Source organism: Bos grunniens, chromosome 3 (genome assembly GCF_055505025.1).
Source record: "Bos grunniens cultivar Pamir isolate PY7600 chromosome 3, Bosgru_T2T1.0, whole genome shotgun sequence".
NCBI classification, from domain to species: domain Eukaryota; kingdom Metazoa; phylum Chordata; class Mammalia; order Artiodactyla; family Bovidae; genus Bos; species Bos grunniens.
In genome coordinates, this window is record NC_141167.1 from 25,583,279 (window position 1) to 25,606,537 (window position 23,259).

At 39.5% G+C, this 23,259-nt stretch overlaps 1 protein-coding gene across 1 annotated transcript in view; it reads right to left on the reverse strand.

Moving 5' to 3' along the window:
* The window catches only part of FAF1 (Fas associated factor 1), a 497,001-nt gene that overhangs the window by 26,690 nt on the left and 447,052 nt on the right, over positions 1 to 23,259 (reverse strand). Inside the window, exon 18 of the mRNA XM_086387547.1 lies at positions 16,977 to 17,192. Coding sequence (XP_086243673.1) covers positions 16,977 to 17,192 — 216 coding nt within the window. The remainder of the gene's footprint in view (positions 1 to 16,976; positions 17,193 to 23,259) is intronic.

Below are 23,259 nucleotides of genomic sequence, written 5' to 3' on the forward strand. Positions count from 1 at the left end.
ACATAAAGTCATCTTGAAAATTTTTCATAATTCAGGATTTTGTACTAACCAAACCCTAAACATGACATGCCTTTCTGGTTTAGTTGTATAAAAATGATATTCTGTAAAAATCTTTTTTCCCTGTTGCATATACAGTCCTTCCTAAGGAAGGGTCTGGTGAGACCAGGGGATAGTTTTTAAAAAAGTAAAATTATGACTGCTGAGACACAACAATTTTACAAAGGAGGGAGAAAGCATTAAAGGTCTTTGCTTTTAAAAACTGTTCCTGGATGTTTCCCCTTCTTCCTAAAGGAAAACTCTCCATGCTGCCTTTCCAAGCTGCTGCAAGTGCTTTGAATTCAAACTGACTGCTGAGTCTACAATCACACATGACAGTGGTGACTATGAGACAGTAGGGGGTGGTCTCAGCTCCATACATTCCAAACAGAATGTCTCCAGATGCCATCTACACTCAGGAGGTGAATGAACCGGTGTCACGGATAAGCAAAACTGTTTGAGACTGCCTTAGGCAGTCCCTCTGAAACCAAGGGCTGAACTAAATCACTGAGAACCCAGCAGTGGGAGGTATCACAGTGGGCCCAACTAACGCCATGTCCTGCTTGGGGTGCTCTAACACTTGTAAGCTTTGTTTCCCATGACCGTCCTCTGTGATTGCACTTCTGGTGTGTACCTGGATATTGTGACACTGCCTCGTCCCTGGAAGGAGCTTCATGTCAGCTTCAACTAGCTAGTTGTGCTGTACCTGAACTGATGCCTTGGGCCAGGTGAGAGAAAGGGTTAACACATAAACTTAAGGAGGAATCCATCTGGCTTTCTTAGACAGACTATAATGGTTAATGGGATTTGTTTTAAGTGGCTAAGTCCAGGATCCCTAAAAAGCATAAATAATTGAGATCAACAACTATTGGTTTTTCTCAGCCTGTGTGTAGGTTCCTACTGATCATAATTTTTCTGTAAAGATGCTTCGGACAGGAGCAAAGGGTGATCTGTGCAGAGTTAACAGAGCAGGCCCAACTGCTATTCTTTGAAAGGTTTGCTTACAAGGTCGGCCTTTGGCTGGTGTCTGGGAACTTGGCTTTTAGGGGCGTTCCCATTATTCCCAGAACTGGTAAGAGTAGCTCACTAATGTTACTTAAATGGTTTGTACAAACAATATAGCTATGCTAAACACCTGCTTTCCTTATCAGATTCTGGAATTTTTGTATGTACCAGGCAGAGGGTCCTTATGTAATCAGGCCCCTATTAAGCCCCTAAAAAGCTTCAGATTGGTGACATTTCACATGTGCTGTCCCTAATCACTGCGGAGGCAATGAAGCTCATCCTATGTGACTCCAGTGACAGAGGACCCTTGGAAGAAGCTTTGCCCGATTTTCTCCGGACTTGGCCCCATGTGCTCTTTCTCTTTGCTGATTTTGCTTTATATTCTTTTGCTATAATAAATCACAGCTGTGACTATGAGTATGCTCAATTCTGTGAGTCCTCCTGGAATATCACTGAACCTGGAGGTAGACCCTGGGGACCCTCCTGACACATTATATGAAAAAGTTTTCCATTTAGGATAAAAAGCATAGGTTTTGGATGTTCAAGTCCCAATTATGTCAGTTACCACATATATGACCCTGGAAATAATACTAAATGTCCTGTAGCCTCAGTTATCTTATTTGGAAAACAGAGCCACTATCTATGCTTTAGGGTTTGTATAAAGATTGAGAGAATACTTTCTAAAGTATCTAGCACAGCATAGCACATTAATAATTATTATTATCCTTGACTGAGTGAAAACTGGAAAAGGCTGTAAGAACTGAAGAGATCACCAAATCAGGCATAAACATTTCAAAGAAAACTTTCACATTAGCATCCACTCACTTTCAGAAGGCTCAGACCCAGCTCATCTGAAACTAAAGTAAAAAACTGTACCAATACTTTTTACTAAAAACCTCTCTGGTGTTTAGTCACATTTCCATGCAGTTCTAACTAAGAGGATTCTGCTTTATGAAAACGGTGGTGTGGAAGGAGGAGAAGAGAATATACTTCCTTAAAGGAAAGTCTGACTAAAAGTGACATGGTGTGGTTTCATCCGACACACGGTGCCTTGCCCAGGAGGCATGCCCATGGTGAGCTATGTCACTTCTTTCCAGCGTAAGCTCTACATATCTTAAAGCCTCACATATCCTGAGTACCTATTACGTGCCATGTCCGTGCTCTCAAATCACCTCATTTAATTTTTAAAACTGCTCTATAGGTGGCTATTATTATCTACCTTCTTACATGTGAAGGAACCAGTTTATAGAGGTTATGTGATGCATCCAAGGTGCACCTGATAATTCACTCCTTATACTACAGAATGATGCCATCTCCCGCATTGTGACTGCCAATGCTCAGAAAACATTTTTCCTACACCAGGGGAACTACAATAAACAGTGGACTTTCTTCCAAGGAAGGGTCTGTTATAACCCAAGTGACAAAGTGCAGGTCACCCTCATATTAAGGATGAGAAATGTGTCTAAAAAATTTATCTTTTAAAAGTTAGAGACAGGTCAAAGGCAATGACTTGCTGGAGATGGATCAAAGAAACTCAGCATTACCAAATCAAATGGCATGGCCCTCTGAGGTCTACCAAGTGTTCTCATTATCACTTTTGATCTTATCATCACAGTGTATCTGTGAAGATGCACATTATCCTCTCTTGAAAGATGAAGTAACTGAAATATAGAAAACAAATGACTTACTCAGTGTAACTCAGCAAATGGACAGAAGTGCCAACATGAGAACGAAGATCTGTCTGACTCCAAGTACAGAAAAGGGAGGAAGAGCTGTGGAACCATTTATCACAATACTTACAGTCTAAGCATTAGACTTTACATACCTACAACCGTCTCTCTAATTTCCCCCTGTTTAGTTGCATTTTTATCAATCTTATTTTAAGTATTGTGACATCCCCTGACTATTCTTCTGGCTTCAGTCTTTCTCCATGTCAATTCATCTCTCCAAAGTGCCAGTGAGATATGTAAGAAAAAGAATAAGGACCCTCATATTTAATTTCCAGCTCTGCCACTCTCTGGCTATGTAATCTTGGTCAAAACACTTAAAGAATTTCAGTTTCTGTATCTGTAAAATAGAGATAATATTTGCCTGCTTGATATAACATATTCTGGACCTGGGTTTTTAACTTGGTTCTTTATGCCTTTAATTTTTTTCAATTATAAAGTAATGATAATAGCAGTCTCATAGGGTTGTTGTAAGGATTCAATTAAATGATACCTGTCCAGTGCAGAACATAGCTGCCCAACACGCAGTGGGAACTCACACAGTGGTAGACAGCATTATTATTACTTCACAGGTTGTTTGTCTGCTTTATTCAATAGAAAGTTATTTACTGAGTATCAATTAACTTCCAGGTACTGTTCTAGGTGCCAGGTATACAACAGTGAACAAGTAAAGTTCCTGCCTTCAAAAAGCTTTCATTCTGGTAGGGTGTAGACAATAAACAAGTAAATGTCTATTATTATCTATATAAGATAGTGATCAGTTCAGTGTAGGAGGAAAAAAAGCAGGCTAAGAGGCATAGGGATTGCCATTCTGGCAGCTTAGGGAAGGTGGGGACAGAGAAGAGGGAAGGAGAACTGTTTTTTTTTTACGTAAGTTGGTGAGAAAAGGCCTCAATGGAAAGGCAGTATTTGAGCAGAGATCTAAAGGAAGTAACAGCATGGGTACTATGGATATCTAGAGGAAGAAAATACAAGTGCAAACACCCAAAGTGGGAAAATGTTTCATGGTTTAAACAAACAACAAGGATGCCAGGGTGACTGCAAAAGATTGAGTGGGGTCAGAGGAATGCCAAGGAGTCGCATCAGAGAGGGCCTTTCAAAAACTCATAACTAGATGGGATGCCATTATAGGGTTTTGAAAAGAGAAATGACATGATCTGCCTTATATTAAAAAAAAACAAAAAACAAAAAACAGTCTCTTTTTCAGAAAAAGAGACTGAAAAGGGGAAGGTGCACGGGTGGAGGCAGAATGGCCAGTTAGGACACCATTACAGTAAACTAGACAAGAGGTGACAGTGACTTGGACTAACATTTATTTGTAGAAGCAGTGAGAAGTAGATTCTGAATGTATTTTGAAGGTAAAATCAACGAAATTTGCTCATGAGATGGACAGCAAAATGAGAGAAAGAGAAATCAAGGATGAATCCGAGGTTTTGGGACTAAACAAGAAGAGTGAAGTTTCATGAGATAATGTCATTTAATGAGATAAGGATGACTATGAGAGAAGCAGTTTGGGGGAGGAGGAAATCAGGAGTTTAGTTTTGATTTAATTTGAGATGCCAGTCAGACATAAAGTGGAGATGTTGAGCAGGTAGTTGTACGTATAAACATCTGGAGTTTAGGAGAAAGCCTGGGCTGGAATATGCAGCTGTACCTGTATACAAAGCATTTGAAACTACAAGATGAATGAGATCACTTAGATATTGAGCACAGACAGACAGAGATCAGAGATTTGACACTTACTGAGCACCTACTATGTGCCAGGGAATGTGAATTTATACATTATGGAGTAATGTAGGGGTAATCTTACATTGAAGATAACCGTGACTACCAAGTCTTTCCTTTGTTCAACAATCTACTCATGGAATAAGCTCCCTTTCCTGATATTTGAGGTTTTATGTAACCCCCCATCAGTCTTTTCTCAGAACTTTATAATACAAACTCCATATTTCAATCAATCTGTTCTTTGTCCGATGCCTAGCCATGCCTTGAACTTTCCAACATTAGCTTCTTTCCTCAAGCTGGCTCATGGCATGCAGAATGTTCTCCCTCTATCAACCTACCAAAAATCCTATCATCTTAAAATTTTGTTTATCTGCTTCCTCCTTTACAAAACTTTTCTTGGTCATCCAGGCCAGCTCTGACTTCTTTTGCCCTTTTAGTCTGAAATACTCTTAGGACTTACTATGTAAATCGCACTGTGAGGATTATATTTATAGGAGAGGTGAGAATATTCCCAAAGGAAGGACTGTGCTCCATTCCTTAGCACTTAGCACAGTGCCTGGATAAACAGAGTAAGAAACATAACTAAGTGTATATTTTAGCTACATCTGGCTGTGACTCAGGAATAAAAATTACAAGGATAATATAAAGAAATCAGAGATAATGAAACTTACCCAAATGTATAAAACTGGGCTTCATTTACACATCAGAAGCATTTTTTTGACCATAAACTATCTCACTAATTCATTCCTTACTTGGCTCAAGAGGCAGGAGAACAGTCTCTAGAATCATACACACTTAGGTTTATATTCAGTTTGGATATTTACTATGACATTGGGCAAGGTGCATAACGTATTTTGTGTCTGAGGACTATATGAATACTGACCTTTAGATCAGTATTAAATGATAATGGATTAAATGGATTAAATGATAATGCACACAAAATTGGGAAAGGAGTACATCAAGGTTGTATATTGTAAGCCTGCTTATTTAACTTATATGCAGAGTACATCATATGAAAATGCTGGGCTGGATGATTCACAGGCTGGAGTCAAGATTGCCAGGAGAAGTATGAACAACCTCAGATATGCGGATGATACCACTTTCATAGCAGAAAGTAAAGAGGAACTAAAGAGCCTCTTGATGAAGGTGAAAGAGGAGAGTGAAAAAGCTGGTTTAAAACTCAACATTCAAAAAACTAAGATCATGGCATCCAGTCCCATCACTTCATGGCAAATAGATGGGGAAGCAGTGGAAACAGTGGCTGAGTTTATTTTTCTGGGCTCCAAAATCATTGTGGATAGTGATTGCAGCCATGAAATTAAAAGATGTTTGCTACTTGGAAGGAAAGTTATGACCAACCCAGACAGCATATTAAAAAGCAGAGACATTAGTTTGTCAACAAAGGTCCGTCTAGTCAAGGCTATGGTTTTTCCAGTAGTCATGTATGCATGTGAGAGTTGGACTATAAAGAAAGCTGAGCACTGAAGAATTGATGCTTTTGAACTGTGGTGTTGGAGAAGACTCTTGAGAGTCCCTTGGACTGCAAGAAGATCCCAACAGTCCATCCTAAAGGAGATTAGTCCTGGGTGTAAATTGGAGGGACTGATATTGAAGCTGAAACTCCAATACTTTGGCCACCTCATGCGAAGAGCTGACTCATTTGAAAAGACCCTGATGTTGGGAAAGATTGAGGGCAGGAGAAGGGGACGACAGAGGATGAGATGGTTGGATGACATCACTGACACAATGGACAGGGGTTGGGGTGGACTCCAGGAGTTGGTAATGGACAGGGAGGCCTGGCGTGCTGTGGTTCATGGGGGTAGCAAAGAGTCGGACACAACTGAGCGACTGAACTGAACTGAAACTTACCTAAGGAGACAAAAAAACTGTACACAGAAAATTATAAGACACTGATGAAAGAAAGCACAGATGACATAAACAGACGGAGAGATGTTCCATGTTCCTGGGTAGGAAGAATCAATATTGTGAAAATGACTATACTACCAAACGCAATCTACAGATTCAACGTGATCCCTATCAAATTACCAAGGGCATTTTTTACAGAACAAGAACAAAAATTTCACAATTCATTCAGTTCAGTTTAGTTCAGTCAGTCATGTCTGACTCTTTGTGACCCCATGGATTGCAGCATGCCAGGCCTCCCTGTCTATCAGCAACTCCCAGAGTCTACTCAAACTCATGTCCATTGAGTCAGTGATGCCATCCAACCACCTCATCCTCTGTCGTCCCCTCCTGCTCCTGCCTTCAATCTTTCCCAATATCAGGGTCTTTTCCAATGAGTCAGTTCTTCGAATCAGGTGTCAAAAGTATTGGAGTTTCAGCTTCAGCATTAGTCCTTCCAATGAATATTCAGGATTGATTTCCTTCAGGATGGACTGGTTGAATCTCCTTGCTGTCCAAGGGACTCTCAAGAGTCTTCTCCAATACTACAGTTCAAAAGCATCAATTCTTCAGCGCTCAGCTTTCTTTATAGTCCAGCTCTCACATCTATACATGACTAATGGAAAAACCATAGCCTTGACTAGACGGACCTTTGTTGACAAAGTAATGTCTCTGCTTTTTAATATGCTGCCTAGGTTGGTCATAACTTTTCTTCCAAGGAGTAAGTATATTTTAATTTCATGGCTACAGTCACCATCAGCAGTGATTTTGGAGCTCCAAAAAACAAAGTCTGTCACTGTTGCCACTGTTTCCCCATCTATTTGCCATGAAGTGATGGGACAAGATGCCATGATCTTAGTTTTCTGAATGTTGAGCTTTAAGCCAACTTTTTCACTCTCCTCTTTCCCTTTCACGAAGAGTCTCTTTTAGTTCTTCCTCACTTTCTGCCATAAGGGTGGTGTCATCTGCATATCTGAGGTTATTGATATTTCTCCTGGCAATCTTGATTCCAACTTGTGCTTCATCCAGTCCAGCATTTCTCATGATGTACACTGCATATAAGTTAAATAAGCAGGGTGACAATATACAGCCTTGATGGACTCCTTTTCCTATTTGGAACCAGTCTGTTGTTCCATGTGCAGTTCTAAGTGTTGCTTCTTGACCTGAATACAGATTTCCCAGGAGGTAGGTCAGGTGGTCAGGTATTCCCATCTCTTGAAGAATTTTCCACACTTTGTATGGAAACATCAAAGATGTTGACTAGCCAAAGCAGTCTTGAGAAAGAAGAATGGAGCTGGAGGAATCAACTTTCCTGACCTCAGATTATATATACTACCAAGCTACCGTCATCAAGACAGTATGGTACTGGCACAAAAACAGAAATATATACAAATGGAACAAGATAGAAAGCCCAGATATAAACCTACGCACCTATGGGTACCTTATTCTTAACAAAGGAGGCAAGAATATACATTGACAAAGCCAGCCTCTTCAATAAATGGTTCTAGGAAAACTGGACAGCTACATGTAAAAGTATGAGATTAGAACACTTCCTAACACCATACACAAAGATAAACTTAAAATGGATTAAGGACCTAAACGTAAGACCAGAAACTATAAAACTCTTAGAGGAAAACATACATAGAACACTCGATGACATAAATCAAAGCAAGATCCTCTATGACCCACCTCCTAGAGTAATAGAAATAAAAACAAAAGTAAACAAGTGGGACCTGATTAAACTTAAAAGCTTTTGCACAGGTGAAAGCAAGGTGAAAATACAACTGTCAATGGGAGAAAATCATAGCAAATGAAACAACTGACAAAGGGTTAATTTCCAAAATATACAAGCTGCTCATACAACTCAATGCTACAAAAACAAACAACCCAATCAAAAAATGGGAAAAAGACCTAAACGCACATTTCTCCAAAGACATACAGATGGCTAACAAAAACATGAAAAGATGCTCAACATTGCTCATTATTAGAAAAATGCAAGTCAAAACTATAATAAGGTATCACCTCACACTGGTCAGAATGGCCATCATCAAAAAGTCTGTAAACAATAAATGCTGGAGAGAGTGTGGAGAAAAGGGAACACTCTTGCACTGTTGGTGGGAATGTAAATTGATACAACCCTACGGAAGACAGTATGGAGATTCCTTAAAAAACTAGGAATAAAACCACCATATGACCCAGCAATCCCACTCCTAGGCATATACCCTGAAGAAACCAGGGTTGAAAAAGACATATGTATTCTACGTTCATTGCAGCACTATTTACAATAGCTAGAACATGGAAGCAACCTAGGATGTCCACTGACAGATAAATGGATAAAGAAATTGTGGTACATATACACAATGGAATATTACTCGGCCATAAAAAGGAACACATCTGAGTCAGTTCTGATGAGGTGGATGAACCTAGAACCTATTATACAAAGTGAAGTGAGTCAGAAAGAGAAAGATAAATATCGTATTCTAATGCACATATATAGAATCTAGAAAAATGGTACTGAAGAATTTATTTTCAGGGCAGCAATGGAGAAACAGACATAGAGAATAGACTTATAGACATGGGGAGAGGGGAAGAGAGAGTGAGATGTATGGAAAAAGTAACATGGAAACTGACATTACCCTATGTAAAATAGATAGCCAATGGGAATTTGCTGTATGGCTCAGGACACTCAAATAGGGGCTCTGTATCAACCTAGAGGGGTGGGATGCGGAGGGAGATGGGAGGGAGGTTCACAAGGGAGGGACTATATGTATACCTATGGTTGATTCATGGTGCAGTTTGACAGAAAACAACAAAATTCTGTAAAGCAATTATCCTTCAATTAAAAAAAAAAAAGCGAGACATTACTCTGCCAACAAAGGTCTGTCTAGTCAAAGCTATGGTTTTTCGGTAGTCATGGATGGATGTGAGAGTTGGACCATAAAGAAAGCTGAGTGCCCAAGAATTGATGCTTTTGAAGTGGTGTTGGAGAAGACTCTTGAGAGTCCCTTGGACTGCAAGGAGATCCAACCAGTCAGTCCTAAAGGAAATCAGTCCTGAATATTTATTGGAAGAACTGATGGTGAAGCTGAAACTCCAATACTTTGGTCACCTGTTGTGAAGAGCTGACTCATTGGAAAGGACCCTAATGCTGGGAAAGACTGATGGCAGGAGGAGAAGGGGATGACAGAGGATGAGATGGTTGGATGGCATCACCAACTCAAAGGACACGAGTTTGAGTAAGCTCTGGGAGTTGGTGATGGACAGGGAGGCCTGGTGTGCTGCAGTCCATGGGGTCACAAAGAATTGGACATGACTGAGTGAGTGAACTGAACTGAACTAGATGCAGAAATAATATTATAACCTACTAGATACTAGTTGCATTCCATTCCACAGTCATAGTTCTTATTCTCTGAGTCTTGATTACTTAGAGATACTAGAAAATCTCAAATTAGATACGGTGATGTAAAGTGTCTGGAGGGAATGGAACAAGCTCAGCACTGCAACTTTCCTGCATTTCACTGATTCGATGCTTCATCTTACTTTACCATGAAATCAATGCTTTTAAGATATAGGTAGTTAAATGGCATTAAGGTTTTTCTTCTGGTTCTCTTTTTTGGTTTATTTGTTTGTTTTTAATCAAACTCAGTCTAACTCAGGGTCTTTTCCAAGGAGTCAACTCTTCACATGAGGTGGCCAAAGTATTGGAGTTTCAGCTTTAGCATCAGTCCTTCCAAAGAACACCCAGGACTGATCTCCTTTAGGATGGACTGGTTGGATCTCCTTGCAGTCCATGAGACTCTCAAGAGTCTTCTCCAACACTACAGTTCAAAAGCCATCAATTCTTCAGCACTCAGCTTTCTTCACAGTCCAACTTTCACATCCATACATGACCACTGGAAAAACCATAGCCTTGACTAGATGGACCTTTATTGGCAAAGTAATGTCTCTGCTGTTTAATATGCTATCTAGGTTGGTCATAACTTTCCTTCCAAGGAGCAAGCATCTTTTAATTTCATGGCTGCAATCACCATCTGCAGTGATTTTGGAGCCCCCCAAAATAAAGTCTGACACTGTTTCCACTGTTTCCCCATCTATTTCCCATGAAGTGATGGGACCAGATGCCATGATCTTTGTTTTCTGAATGTTGAGCTTTAAGCCAACTTTTTCACTCTCCTCTTTCACTTTCATCAAGAGGCTTTTTAGTTCCTCTTCACTTTCTGCCACAATTCTCTGAGCCAGGTATTATTATTCTCTTTTAAAAGTGAAAAAATAAAAGTTCAGCAGGGCTAAGTAAGTTGCTCAATGTCATAAAACAAGTATGTGATGAGGTGGGATTCAGATACAGGTCTAACTACCACTAAAATTTTTATTAAAAGCATGACTTTTAACTAATCTATTTCATTTTCATTCACCCAACTCTCTGTGAAAGGCTCAGGTCAAATTCATTTCCTTTATGAAGTCTTATCATTGCAGGCTGAAATTACCTATCCTTCCAACTGTTTGTATGATTCGTAATGCAGTTTGCTTTACATATGTGTTTTTACTAGAATGTGAACTCTTTAAAAGAAAGTGAAGTCACTCAGTTGTGTCCGACTCTTTGTGACCCCGTGGACTGTAGCCTACCAAGCTCCTCTGTCCATGGGATTTTCCAGGCAATAGTCCTGGAGTGGATCGCCATTCCCTTCTCCAGGGCATCTTCCCAACCCAGGGATCAAACCCAGTCTCCCACATTGTAGACAGACGCTTTTACCATCTGAGCCACCAGGGAAGTCTGAACTCTTTAAGGTCAGTAACAATTCCTTTATTTCTGTGTCATTATGTCTGGTATGGAGGCTGGCCGAATGGTTGCTCAGCAAATGTTTTACTCTATGAAAGAATGAATAGAAGAATGAAATGCCAGTAACCTATTTTTATTTCCATATGGTGGTAAATAGGACATCCTTTTTTAATTTAAATTTATTTATTTTAATTAGAGGCTAATTATTTTATAATATTGTATTGGTTTTGCCATACATCAACATGAATCTACCACGGGTGTACACGTGTTCCCAATCCTGAACCCCCCTCCCACAACCCTCCCCATACCATCCCTCTGGGTCATCCCAGTGCAAGTCTAAAGTCATCCAGCAGTAGCTTGTGGATACAGACTGTTAAGTTTGACAAGGGTAAGAACTATGCCATTGTTTTTTAATACTGTGTTCTCAGTACTGAGCTTAGTGCTTGGTGCTTAGTGTAGTAAAGGGAGATGGGGGACAGAGGAAGGAATCTGTTTACCCTAAATTTGTAAGGCTTTCCTCCCAGCTCATTTAAACAAATCTTCACTGTTTGGGGGACTCATAGCTACAGATCTAGAGGAAGAGATGTTCTTGGGGCAAGAATGGGGGCTATGTGATTATGCAAGTGGCAAGGCACACAGGTCACCAGTCCTGAAGCTCACCTGTCATCCCCATCTTCATTTAGCAGTAGTCTGCACTCATCTGATAAATAGTAAGACCTCACATTCCAGTTGCAGGTGGATACGAATAGGGTAAAGAAGCAAAGGACAGGAGGCAGGAAGGAGAAGAGCTGTGGGATTAAGAAAACAAAAAATGGAGGGAAGAGTGAAAACAAGGAGGAGAGGGTAATAAGGGTAAAATGGGATTGGAAAGAAGATGGAGGGGTGGGAAAGAAAGGAGGCGAGAAAAAGGAAGAGGAAGGCTGGGGGATGCTGACAACTTTACACTGAGTGGCGGCAGACAACTGCAGAGGGCAACGGGGAGCCGGCAGGGATCCCTTACTCCAATTCCAAGGCAGGGTGAGGAACAGTGGGGGGCAGTGTCATTCTTCAGTATTTAGACTCAATTACCTCACTGCCTGGGTATGCCTGAGTAAGGCAAATGGGCCAATGATGTTCATATGGCTCTAACATACTGATGAGGTAGGGCCTAATGATGGCAGCTCTGAAATGAATATTACCTCTTCTCTTAGTAAGTGTCATTAGCAAAATGGAAGACAACACAACTAAACAAACAACTCAGTGTTCTCAGCATCTTGACAATCAGCTTCTCCCAGGAAGGCCTGTGTCTGCTGCTATTTTTGGTTGTCCCACAGCACTCAGTTCAGTGGTATACCCAGCAGACATTTAGTAAATAGCTGGGACAGCTGGGAAATCTTAACATGAAGTATTGTTTTGATTGGGGGGATAGGGGGAGGGGCGCAGAAAAATGTTTAACAGGTCCTCTGGTGAGAAACCCGTCTCTGCTTTGTGGAGAAAAGGCTGAAGACACAATAAGACTTCTAGAGTTAAGCCATGTTATTTGTTATTAAAAAGCCAAGGTCTTAAGATGTGCTTTTTAACAGTCTTTAGTTTGGCTGTAATTTAAGATGACTTTTACAAATTAGATCCTAATCCTTGCAGACACAGATGGCTGTTACAGAATAGCCTTGCAAAAACACTAGTCATTCGACTTGAAAGAACATTCAGAGAAGGATGAAGGGCCATTAACTCTCATCCCACCCCTAGCTCTAGGAGGTCTAATGAGTCCTGGGTGGGCTTTTTGGGTTTAGGTGTGGGTCTGGAATCTGGGTGGGCCTATGGCATCTATTCTCATTTGGAACAGTCTCTCTAGTTCACTCTGGAATCAGGGATTTAGGATCAATCAGACTTGAGGTCATTAACACTTGACAACATTAACTTGAATGCTTATGTGTGAGTCATTATGCTGGTAACTTCATGGGAGATAGATACGAACATGATATGAACAGTCTCTGTAAATAATTACAGAACAATAGGACAAATTCTCTGAGAGAGGAATGTATAGTCTAAACTGCACTGGATACATAGGTGAGGAGCTTAAGAGAAGGGGAAGGCTTCCCAGAGGAGGTGACATTTGAACTAGGCATTAAAAGACAAGTTCAAATGGGTCAGGAAAAGTGGGAAGGGTAGATATTCAAGGAAAAGAGAACAAAGTATATACAAAAGCACAAAGGCATGACAGTTTCTTGTGTCTTTAGTGAAAAGTGAGCAATATCTATCTCCTGGTGACAGAATTAAGTAAGGGGAGGCAGGATTTAAGGTGGGAGAGAGAGGATTGTGGGCCAGATTGTGATGAGTTTTTAAAAAGCATTCTAATGGGTCTGTACTTATCCTAAGGGAGTAGTAAGCTACCAAAGATTTTTTAAATAAGAAAAAGAACACATGTATACCTGTGGCGGATTCATTTTGATATTTGGCAAAACTAATACAATTATGTAAAGTTTAAAAATAAAATAAAATTTAAAAAAAAAAGAAAAAAGAAAAAGAATGATCAGAGTAGGGTTTTAGAATAATCATTCTGTGGCAGATAATTTCAAGTTGACCAAGGACCATAAAATGGACTTGTGATGGATACTGGGAAGCTCTTGTTACAATAGGAACAAGCCTTTTTGGCTAGACATTTTCTCTGAGCAACTGGGCCAAATTTAGTCTAAACTAGCCTTCGGATGAGATGGAAGTAGAAAGGGATCAGGGAGAAGAGATCGTTAACCAGATTGAATAGTGTTCTTGAGCAGAGTAAAACAAATGCGATCTAAGAGTAAATTTTTTCTAAGACCAAATGACTGACCCTCCATTTAGGGCAAATATATAGTGACACTTAACATGGTCTACACTGAAAAGGTTGAATGCATGGTGACTAAGAGCTCAAGGCAGGCAGGGCGCAGGCCTAAGAACCCTCTACATTTCACGTCTCAGTTGCCCTGATTCTTTTTAACAGAAACTTTTCACAGTCCACATTTTTATCTTATGGGAAGAAGTTATTAGTGTTGATCATAAGACCCAGCTCCTTTTAAGAGACTCTTCCTCTCACCCCACTCCCAGTTCAGTTCAGTCGCTCAGTCATGTCTGACTTTCTGCGACCCCAGGAACTGCAGCACGCCAGGCCTCCCTGTCCATCACCAACTCCCGGAGTCTACCCAAACCCATGTCCATTGAGTCGGTGATGCCATCCAACCATCTCATCCTCTGTCATCCCCTTCTCCTCCTGCCCTCAATCTCTCTCAGCATCAGGGTCTTTTCCAATGAGTCAGCTCTTCACATCAGGTGGCCAAAGTACTGGAGTTTCAGCTTCAACATCAGTCCTTCCAATGAACACCCAGGACTGATCTCCTTTAGGATGGACTGGTTGGATCTCCTTGCAGTCCAAGGGATTCTCAAGGGTCTTCTCCAACACTACAGTTCAAAAGCATCAATTCTTTTGCACTCAGCTTTCTTTATGGTCCAACTCTCACATCCATACATGACCACTGGAAAAACCACAGCCTTGACTAGATGGACCTTTGTTGGTAAAGTAATATCTCTGCTTTTTGATATACTCCCAGGAACCAGGTTCAAAAATTAATCTAAAAGAAAGGTTACTTTTAAAAGCCAGGAAAGTCCATAGATTCCATTTCTTTCAGTACTTTCATTTTATAGATGAAGCTCAGAAGGGTGACTTAAAACCAAGTGTTGGAAGGGGTTAATTTGGCTCCTAAGTTATACAAGTTCTCCAAGGTAAGATGTTCATGGTCCAGCATAGCCTGAAAGAAGCATGAGAGCCAGGCTGATCTTGAACACTTTGACAGTACCTCTTTTCTAAGTGTTCACCCATTTAAAGTTCAACTTCAGCCCTAGAACTTAAGGTAGTTTCTTACTTGGCCATGTGGTCCATAGAGCATATGCATGCATGTGTTCCACTATGCATATTTTGCATCTTATATAAGAAAAAAGAAGAAGAGGTTGGAGTAGTAGGTGGGGGCAGTGAGAGAAGGGACAATGTCCAACACCTGAGGTCCACTTTAGTCTCCTTGGGTTAGAGATAGTTGTTGGATCTTCATCCTACTTAAGAGATTTGTGGCTGAGTGGCAGAGCTAAACATATACTACTAGCTTCTGTTTCTATCCTGCAAATCCAATAGCTAATGTGAGGGACTAAGTAGGTGAAGGACAGGGAAGCCAGGTGTGTTGCAGTCCATGGCGTTGTGAAGAGTCAGGCACGACTGAGTGACTGAATGATGATGATGAAAATGAACCTTGACCAAATTCTTGGTTTTGGTGTTGAAGTCTATGCTATTAAACCTTACATTAGCAGATCATACTGTAGTCACAGAATATCAAGATTTAAAATGTATCTTAGAGATAAGCTAGTCTCAGCCTCTTTTCATATAAAGGAGGAACACCAGGAATGACTCCATATATATCCATTACTGGCAAAAAGGGATAATTCAGTAGTGCTTTGTTAACTTCAAAAATAGAAAAATTACTACCTCACAACACAAAATATTCCTTTCTTAGAAAGACCAAATTTGCTTCCCAATAACTTTCAACTTACTGGTCTAGTTTATTGTTGGAGTCACACAAAATCAGATTCCAGTTTTTATTGGTATGCTTTCAAATAGCTGAAGACAACAATCACATCTCCCATGGCCATTCCTTCTCTAGAGAAAAATACTTCCCCAAATGATATGATTTCCTGTTTCCTTCTCTTCCTAACTGCCTTGCTCTACATAAGCTCCTATTTCTTCAAGTGACAACAAGGAGTTTCAGCATGGAGTCTAAGGACTATTCAAAGGTAGTTTATTTTTGTACAGAGTTGACTAGGACTTAAGTTATTCTCTTGATGGGATTATACCTCTAAAAATGCAAAATGGCTTTTTGATGGCGTCATAACACATTATTAATATATTCACCTTAATTTAACCATAATAACCTGTATTCAAGCATGATTTTTCCATCTCAAACTTCAGCAATTTGTTTTCTAAGTCTATGCAGGCATCTCTTTCCATATGTATATATTTCTGTAAAATTTTTCTAGGTTTTACTATTTGAAGGGTTTCCTGAATCTTGTTTTTCATAATCCATAAATATGATAATGTCTTCGTTTAAGTTGCCAATAAGTACGGTGAATAATTAGATTAAATATAGAGCCTTTTGTTTCCTTCCAGGGAGAGGACAGTCTCTTAGCCAGCAGTTTCTGGACACATCTATTTAATCAGTAAAGAATCTACTTAACTGTCAATTTATATCTACTTTTCTCCTGAATATTGTGAGAGACTATCAAAAGCCTTACTGAAATACAGATACACAGTGAATTCAAGTCACCCTCTCTGACTTCCCAGGCTAATAAGAACTATATTATAGTTCTTATTATAAAGTTCTTATTATATAGTTCAAATTATAAAATATTCTTGGTTTAGCATGACTTTTCATGGTGAACCTATAATCATTGACCCTGATCTGAGTGTTAAGTTGTTCAGCACATAATTCTCAGAAGTCCTATGGGATACAGAGTTGAGATCTTGGGAAAGCCTGTATGAGTGCTGGAATAGGGGGAAATCATTAGGAAGGAAGAAAGACCTCATACTTAATTCCTTACCTAGGCTATTAGGCACACGTCTGCTGGCCCGGTAAGCCATACCTTCTCCAAAGGCTGAGGAGAGAATGGTGTGCAGAACAAAGAAGGACTCACGAGTGCCTGGTTTTGTGGTAAAGTGTGCCATGGCACTTTGCTTGGACTACTTTGTCTAGACTTAATGATGCGTTATCTCCCATCAGGACGTACTTCCCGAGACAGCTGTGGGAACTTACATCTCTCCTAGGAAAGGTACTCAGTAACTTGAATTCATCCCATGGAAATCCTTTGGAAGCTACAAAATCAAAGACGATCTGGAGCTTATTGCTGGCTAGGAAACGCCGCTCGAGGAACTCGCCGCTTGGGGTCCGGATCCGCAGTTTGCTCACAGGCTCAGCAATTTCTTCCTTTGGCTCAGGAGGCAAGGCCTGCTCTAAGGAGAGCCTGATGGCCTGAAGAGGGCAAAAACAACGTGTTAAACTGCTGATAGATGGAACTGTGGGGGGTGGGGGAAGGAGACACTAGAAAAACCTGCTGGCTTCTAGAACCCATCAAAAAGTCATTGCCCATTTATTAACTAAGCCTAATACTTGAACAACAGAATCACGTGTTTTTCACCTTTTTAAATATCAGCACAATATGCAAGTAATTAAAATAAATCCCATCATGATGACACATTAAACTGATAGGTAACAACATAGAAAAGAAATTAATTTTTTACTGAAAGGCTCAGTATTTGTGATTGATGAAATAGGTATCGAACACCCAATTGCTTCCTTTCTGTGGTATGAATTAAGGCTATTAGAAGCATTTGCAAAAGCACGTGTGTGTGCAAACACACACACACACACACACACACACACACAGATGGGGAGGTGGAGGGAAAGACAGAATGAAAGAGACAGAAAACATACATTTCCCAAGTAGAAATGGCTGAAGACTTTGTAGAATTCTGGATAAGATATTAAAAATGAAATGGAGGAATGATTCTGCTTGGGGTGATGAAAATTTTTGGAAATAGTGGTAGTGGTTGCAAAATTGTGAATGTAATTCATGCCATTTAATTGTACTTAAAAATGGTTACAAAGGCAGATTTCTGTTATATATATTTTGTTTCAATACAAGAAAATGGAATGGAAAGAAAAGAAATTAAAATACCAGGTTTACTAGAGCAGACTATGGTCCCAGTTCCAGCCTTGCCACTACACTACTGCTGTCACAGTTGGCCAAGTCCAGATCTCTGGATCTAGAGATGGCAGATTCAAACACCTTAGGGTAAACTGTTGGGAGATCTCATGGCTAGGGTTGGGCTCTAGTTCTTAACCTAGTGTTACGTTGTTTCACATTCAAGATAACGCAGCAGAAGGACGTTAAAGGTCTCTGATGTCCCTGCCTATGGCAGAAACTCACTAAAACCATTTTGTTCCTAGCACTGGGGGAGGTTGCTTAGACAAATAAGCCTGGAATTGGCATGCTTAGCTTCACAGAAAGTAACCAGTTGTGTTTCTGGTTACTCTCGCTCTTTCATGTTCCCAGTTTTCATCAACAGGAAAAATAAAAATTTCTCCCAGTTAATTTACAACTATTAAAATCAAGTAATATGAGTAACATGAGAGAGTTCCAAAGAATAGCAAGGAGAGATAAGAAAGCCTTCCTCAGCGATCAATGCAAATAGAGGAAAACAACAGAAGGGGAAGGACTAGAGATCTCTTCAAGAAAATTAGAGATACCAAGGGAACATTTCACGCAAAGATGGGCTTGATAAAGGACAGAAATGGTATGGACCTAACAGAAGCAGAAGATATTAAGAAGAGGTGGCAAGAATACACAGAAGAACTGTACAAAAAAGATCTTCACAACCCAGATAATCACGATGGTGTCATCATTCACCTAAAGCCAGACATCCTGGAATGTGAAGTCAAGTGGGCCTTAGGAAGCATCACTATGAACAAAGCTACTGGAGGTGATGGGATTCCAGTTGAGCTCTTTCAAATCCTAAAAGATGATGCTGTGAAAGTGCTGCACTCATTATGCCAGCAAATTTGGAAAACTCAGCAGTGGCCACAGGACTGGAAAAGGTCAGTTTTCATTCCAATCCCAAAGAAAGGCAATGCCAAAGAATGCTCAAACTACCGCACAATTGCACTCATCTCACACGTTAGTAAAGTAATGCTCAAAATTCTCCAAAGCAGGCTTCAGCAATACGTGAACCGTGAACTTCCAGAAGCTCAAGCTGGTTTTAGAAAAGGCAGAGGAACCAGAGATCAAATTGCCAACATCCACTGGATCATGGAAAAAGCAAGAGAGTTCCAGAAAAACATCTATTTCTGCTTTATTGACTATGCCAAAGCCTTTGACTGTGTGGATCACAATCAACTGTGGAAAATTCTTTAAGAGATGGGAATATCAGACCACCTGACCTGCCTCTTGAGAAACCTATATGCAGGTCAGGAAGCAACAGTTAGAACTGGACATGGAACAACAGACTGGTTCCAAATAGGAAAAGGAGTACGTCAAGGCTGTATATTGTCACCCTGCTTATTTAACTTCTATGCAGAGTATATCATGAGAAACGCTGGGCTGGAAGAAGCACAAGCTGGAATCAAGATTGCTGGGAGAAATATCGATAACCTCAGATATGCAGATGACACTACCCTTATGGCAGAAAGTGAAGAGGAACTAAAAAGCCTCTTGATGAAAGTGAAAGTGGAGAGTGAAAAAGTTGGCTTAAAGCTCAACATTCAGAAAACTAAGATCATGGCATCTGGTCCCATCACTTCATGGGAAATAGATGGGGAAACAGTGGAAACAGTGTCAGACTTTATTTTTTGGGGCTCTAAAATCACTGCAGATGGTGACTGCAGCCATGAAATTAAAAGACGCTTACTCCTTGGAAGAAAAGTTATGAATATTGAAAAGCAGAGACATTACTTTGCCAACAAAGGTCCGTCTAGTCAAGGCTATGGTTTTTCCAGTGGTCATGTATGGATGCGAGAGTTGGACTGTGAAGAAAGCTGAAGGCTGAAGAATTGATGCTTTTGAACTGTGGTGTTGGAGAAGACTCTTGAGAGTCCCTTGGACTGCAAGGAGATCCATCCAGTCCATTCTGAAGGAGATCAGCCCTGGGATTTCTTTGGAAGGAATGATGCTAAAGCTGAAACTCCAGTACTTTGGTCACCTCATTCGAAGAGCTGACTCATCGGAAAAGACTCTGATGCTGGGAGGGATTGGGGACATGAGGAAAAGGGGACGACAGAGGACGAGATGGCTGGATGGCATCACTGACTCGATGGATGTGAGTCTGAGTGAACTCCGGGAGTTGGTGATGGACAGGGAAGCCTGGTGTGCTGTGATTCATGGGGTCGCAAAGAGTTGGACATGACTGAGCAACTGAACTGAAGTGAACTGAACTGAATATGAGAGAAATTGGGATATACATTTTCTGAAAGCTCAACACAGTTTTCCAAGTTGGTGTCACTCTTCCCTTTGGAGAAAGAACAATCACAAAAAACCACTCTATTAAACAACTCTCAGGTAAAAGGGGAAATATAAATGAAAACTACAGAGTATCTAGAAAACAATGACTATTGAAATTTCATATTCATATTAGAATGTAAGGGATTCAGTTAAAGCCGTACTCAGAGGAAATTTGTAACTCTAAAATTCTTATATAATTCAAAAAGAAAGAATAAAAATAATTAAGAATGAGGCTTAAAAAACTAGGAGAAAAAAAATCTCAATAAAACAAATGGAAAGTAAGCTGAGAAGAAAATAAAACTAAAAGCATAAAGGAATTACATTAGAAAAAAGAAAAACATAACTAGTAACCAATAAATAGGCTGCTTCTTTGGAGAAAAATCAATAAACTTACAAAGTAATAAAAAGAAACACAAAAATGGTGACCTACAGAAGTGGGATAAACAGCGTAGAAGAAGTGACAGCATTTTCTGAATACACTGTTGAATATTTTTTACTTCTGACTTATATAAATGTATTACCTGTTAAAATATATTTAAAACAACTAATAGCAAAACAAAATCTGCTCAGACTCTAGTATGAGTAAGAAATTACCTTCTGTGTTATTTATATAATCTGGTTGGTTCTTACACTGAAGTATTTTCAAAAAAGCATTAAAATTTTCTGTACTGTATAGAAAATCTAGTCTTTTCTATAATACTGAGGTCATTTTCCTTCTGGAGGCACTGAATTAATATCACCTACTTCATCCTGTGTGCTCAGTCATGTCCAACTCTTTGCAATCCCATGGACTGTAGCCTGCCAGGCTCCTCTGTCCATGGAATTTTCCAGGCAAGAATACTGGAGTGGGTTGCCATTTCCTTCAAAGGGGATTATAAACATGGGATTATATACACAACATATGTAAAGTTCCCAGTGTGGTGTCTGAGACATAACAGGCTTTGGTTAATGGTTGCTTAGGGTTACACTGTCTAAATAGTCCTATACTCTCATATTTTATATGGTGAAATTGATACTCAGAAATGGAGACAAAAATATTGTTTAAAAACCAGAAGAATAGAAAGTTAAATCAGTTACTTTTATCTTTTTTTTTGGATACCACAAGAAGTTTATTTACTATTAGTGTTCTGAGTCAGCAATAAGTTTCAGCAAAATATTTTCAAATATTAAACTATTTTAGTAACACTGTCATATGTTAAAATCCCAATGAAGAGATGAACCCATGTACATCAAAATTAAGGTCCAATTATGTCTATTATGGCTTTCAGTATACTATATTATTGATACCTGTTTAATGTCTGGCTTTCCCACTAGCCTGCAGGCTCTGTAAGGATGTGAGAATATGTTTTTATTGTAACTACAGGGCATAGTACAAAATAGATGCTCACTATATATTTGATAACAGAAGCAATAAACTAACATGTTAACTGAAATACTGCATGTAAAAGTGCTTAGTATGGTGATAAGCATGTAGTAGGTGCTCAGCAAATGCTAAAAGAATCTGAATATCATGGCTTCTATTTCTAGGAACCAAGAACTGAACACCCTGAGTTTCCTTTCTTTGAGGTTGACTTCCTCCAGCATCAACTTTCTACATGTTGTCCATTAAGTTTCTACATGTGTCCTACAAGGGCCAGCTAACCAAGAGTTATTTAAAGGGTAAACTACCTCTATGGATTAGTTATTTTCTAAATATTAAGTTATTTTCTAAACTATTTTTCCTGATTATAAATGTAATATACATTTACTGTAAAAACTAGAGTAAGTGATAAGAAAGCATTACTAATTAATTCTAGATTCACCACCAAGAGAGAGCCACCAGTGGCATTAAGTATATTCATAGTGTTGTGTTGCCATCACCACTATCTGTTTCTAAAACTTTTCATCACTTCAGAATCTCTTCATTAATTTTCATTTAAATACACATTTTAAACTTTAAAAAACAAAATTTGAAACAGTGTTATACACAGCTGATACACGGTATCTTTTGTTAAAAGTTGTATTTTGTCATTGTTTTAAAGTTTTTATTGAAATATAACATACATGAAAAAGTGTACATATATTAAATACACAACTTGATAAATTTTCAGTAAGTGAACATTTCTGTATAACTAGCACCCTGATTAAAGTTCTCAGAATCCTTTTGTCCCCTTCTTGAGAATTGCCTTCCTTAAAGTTAATCACTATCCTGACTTTTAACACTGCAGTTTAAAAAACTTTAGTCTACTAAATGTAATGTACGGTTAGAAAACAGGCTTTTGGTATGACAACCAGAGGTTCAAATCCTGGCCAATAGGCATATGACAGTCTTTATGAACTTCAGTTACCCTATTTAACAGGACCAATAATATCTTCCACATAAGGGTGCTTGTGTAAAATGCAGTCACATTTATAAAACACTTAGCAAGTGCTGACACATGGTCAACACTCAAATTAGTCAGATGTGCCCAGCACTGAAGTTCATGCCATAACACTGTGCACACAGATGACAGAGCACAACAACAACTGTTGGTGTTGTTACCATGATCCCTTTGCATCTACTTTAAATCAGAACTTATGTGATATTTCCTGGTTTCTCTTCCTGTTTCTCTTTTAATCCACCTGTCTGCCTGCTTTCTATTTTGACATTTCCCTGCACAGTATAACAACAGATGCTACATTATTATCTGAACTCAACCAATTATACTATAGACAAATAAACAACAGTAGCTCATTACCCCGTTCATTGTGCACACAATGTCTGCTCCTCAATGCACCCAGTCTCCAGGGCTTTTACCCAGAATGAAAACAGACCTCAGATATCTATTCCTCACCAGTGATCCAATGTGGAAAACAATGGAGAGATACTAGGTAAGTCAGCAACCTTGGGATCTGAATACCCAAGTTTTACTGGCAAAAAAAGAACAAAAATACATCAGTAGCTCAGTTTCAAACTGGCTAAAAGCAAAGGCCTTGTGTAAGTAAATACTGTGGCAAAACAAATGACATAAAGGACAGCTACACTTGAATAGCAGTCATAGTAACACTATTGTTAAACTTCGG